This window comes from Patella vulgata, chromosome 1 (genome assembly GCF_932274485.2).
Source record: "Patella vulgata chromosome 1, xgPatVulg1.2, whole genome shotgun sequence".
Lineage (NCBI taxonomy): Eukaryota > Metazoa > Mollusca > Gastropoda > Patellidae > Patella > Patella vulgata.
In genome coordinates, this window is record NC_065879.2 from 88,499,039 (window position 1) to 88,502,582 (window position 3,544).

The 3,544-nt window shown below is 36.5% G+C and overlaps 1 protein-coding gene across 1 annotated transcript; it reads right to left on the minus strand.

Annotated features, from left to right (window-relative positions):
* Positions 1–244: 244 nt before the first annotated feature.
* Positions 245–3,128, minus strand: LOC126811194 (piggyBac transposable element-derived protein 4-like). Its single transcript, XM_056102765.1, has 2 exons — positions 2,525–3,128; positions 245–2,125 (listed from the first exon to the last, which is right to left on the minus strand). Exon 2 carries the CDS (start codon positions 2,114–2,116, stop codon positions 1,094–1,096), a length of 1,023 nt encoding a protein of 340 aa, XP_055958740.1. The 5' UTR covers positions 2,117–2,125; positions 2,525–3,128; the 3' UTR covers positions 245–1,093.
* Positions 3,129–3,544: the final 416 nt, after the last annotated feature.

The window sequence follows — 3,544 nt, forward strand, 5'->3', positions numbered from 1 at the left end:
GTAGATATCTCTTATGTAAGAATAGTATAGGTTTTGGGGGGAAAGTCACTAAATTGTAATAATAATAGGTGTTTTTTGAAAGCAGTCAATAACACGAAAACAGGCAATATTGACATTTTTGCTGTATTAGTGAACACAAATGTAAAAGTCATCAGTAACAAGTTTTATTACCAAAAATATAAATATTAGAGAAAAAAAGATAACAATATCCTAAAATACATCATTGTTGCCATGGTAACAAATTTGAAAAAGCACTGAAACAACATTTTTGCGGTACCATACTCATATAAGTGAACACTAATATATCAGTAACACAGATATTTTATGCCTTATCAAGAAATTAGATATTTAGTAAAGCAATAATTTACAACATAAAATTAATAAATTGGGGTTACCATGGTAACCAATTTGAACAAATGTAGACTGGTTGATTAATTGTGGTCAAATGGATAGTCTGATTAAAAAATAGTTAACTAGGAATGGTTACTTTCAAAACCTGTATTTCAATGTAAAATTTTAGATTGACTAAACAAGCCTGTACAATTAAGTACTATCACAAATTTAACAATAAACAAACAATATGTGATGAATACGTCTCCCTGATCATCGTCAAAATACAAATTTAGCAATAGCACTGAGGCTAAGCAAGTCCATTTTTCCTATGTCAGCTTACCACCAGAGAAGACCTTGAACTTTGACGCAGATTTTCTTCTTGGTTGCTCATATTGTTCAACAGAATGGTATCTCTCCATGCACTCAGGATGTATGGCCGGTTTATCACAGCAGGTGCCACAAATATATGATGTTTCATTCCGATATTCCTTACCTAACGTCCTATCACTGCAAACTTTACACTCGGCTGGTTTTGTAGCTTTGGCACAAAAATGTGGGTTGCCATCAAGTCTCTGTAAATCATTTACAACACGAACATTTTTATTTATTGGAACACCAAGGCTATTGACCAAAGAAATGCGGAAATCTTTTGTTGACATAATATCTGATTCACCTCTTTCAAGTTTATCAGATTTGTACAATATATAAGCGTTAACAATCGAGACTTCAAGAAGATGAAAAAATATTTTTCTCCACCACTTTAGAGATAATATGTACATAATTGGTCATTGACATCAACCCCATTCATGTGCTTGTTGTAATCTGCTATACACTTGGGTTTATTTCTAGTGTCATGATTTGGATTTTTAGGTTTTATAGTGCACCATTCATCAGATCGGCAGTTATTGGTAATCATTGTAACAACTCGGTTGTCTTTCCATTGTAACATCAAAATATCATCTTTACGAAAGGCAATAATTTCACCTGGCTTCATATGTTTTGCGGATTTCAATCTTTGAGGAAAGCCTTTTCTATTTGGCATAACCGTACCATTAATATTAAAACCAGAGTCTATAAGCCGTTGAGCTAATCCCAACGTCCAAAAATATCTGTCTGCATAGACTGTATGGCTTAAGTTCGACAAAGGTTCTACTAAATCCAGTACATGTTGAGCACATTTACTAAGTTCAGTTTCCCGACCATCGGCACCAACGTATAAGTTTTGCTGCCACATATAACTTGTATTGCTGTCAGCCAATGTGAATAATTTCATACCCCATTTTGTTGGTTTCTTTGGATTGTACTGTCTAAATCCAATCCGTCCTTTGAATTTTACCATTGTCTCATCCACAGCAATATTTTGTCCCATTTCATAAAGTTCCTGTGAACGCATGTTGACATGATCTAGGAGCCATTGTATTTTGTATGATTTTGACGGATAAGAAACATTATCTGGTAAAGGGTCAGCAACATGAAGATTCCAAAATTTATCTCGACTAATAACTTCACGAAAGAACGGTATACATAAAACATTATTGGACGACCAGTAGTCTGTAATACTAGGAAGCCTTATTACACCCATACTGATTACTATTCCCATCAGGCGTCTGATATCAGCTTTAGAAGGAGAACTCCATTTTCTAAGTCTAGAATGTGGCTTGAGATTTTCCTGGTTCTGTTCAATTTTACTTCTTGTGATCAAATCTGTATTCTTGGATATTTTTTGAACAGCTTCGTCTGACCATATTAGATTAAAAAAATCAATAGGATTTCTCCTCAACATTACTGGCAACTGAAAGTATAGGAAATAAATAAATGGATGAATGAATGCACCCACTAAATTTTACCAAGCCCATCTGTGTAAAATTCATTTGGAACACAAAATTGAAGATAAAAATGGATTTTTCGGATAATTCATTATAGGGAAGGGAGGTAACTACAGAATGTCAACTGTCCACACAATACCTTATTATATTGACTTTTGTGTTACACAGGCATCGGGGTGAAATGAATTGATATAATTGCAATCAATAAATCTACCATTATTTGGCAAAAAAACCCACGTAAGCCTATTGTCAACATGTCTAATTATCCATGAACAGAAGAAAAGGCGGGTGGGGCCGACTAAAGGAATGGCCAAAATAAAAACTATTGAAGATGGGGATATTTTGTTGTTGATCGATTTATTTACCTTCGTTCCTTGATGTCCTTTGTACTGTTCGGTCTGTGGGAAAGAAGGGTCGTCTTCTCTGGTGACACAAAGCCATTCGCCTTCATCCCAACATTCGTCACGGTCATTATTTTCTGGGCCTACATGATGTTGTGGGTGCTGTACAAAACTGTCATTGTCAAAAGCAGTAGCAGACGTAGAATTTTCTGCAGATAAATCTTCCGTCTCTACTTAGATATACGTCAGAAGAATCCCCGCTTATAACGTATTCACTGCCCGAATCCAAACTGACGTCATCGGAATCGGAATTTATGACATAGTTTATGGCTTGATTCAACCGAAGTTTTTTTGTTGTTAAGGACGCCATTCTTCAGGATGTAAACCTCTTCTTTGACAGAAGTGCATGCACACAGTCTTGGATTTCGAAAATCGAAATCCATTGTCAGTTGCCCATCGTTGAATAGAATTCAAGCAAAGCTGCAACTGACGTTCGATTGTCTGCATGCTTGTCGATCCGTAACACATCTGAAAGTCATCAACATAAAGAGAGCCGTCGACCCCGCGTTTAAGGCACGTCGGTATCGTATTTATTTTGATAGAAAAAAGTGTGGGAGACAATATACTTCCCTGGGGGACTCCCATTTCCTGGGGAAATGGGTCAGAGAATATTGATCTTAAACGACCTATCTTCTAAGAAGTTTTTAATGAAGATAGGTAAGCGACCTCGCAGACCGAGGTTATGCAGGTCGCGCATGATACCATATTTCCATGTGGTATCATATGCTTTCTCCAGATCAAAGAATATAGCAACTAAATGTTGTTTCTGGATGAAAGCATCCCTGACAAACGTTTCAAATCTAACGAGATGATCAAGAGTGCTCCTTTGGGACCGAAATCCACATTGGAGGTCTGTAATGAGGTTGTTTGACTCTAGGTACCAAACAAGCCTTCGATTGACCAATCTCTCCATGGTTTTGCAAATGCAGCTAGTTAAAGCGATCGGACGATAATTCGTAGGATCTTTACCCGGTTTAGGAATGG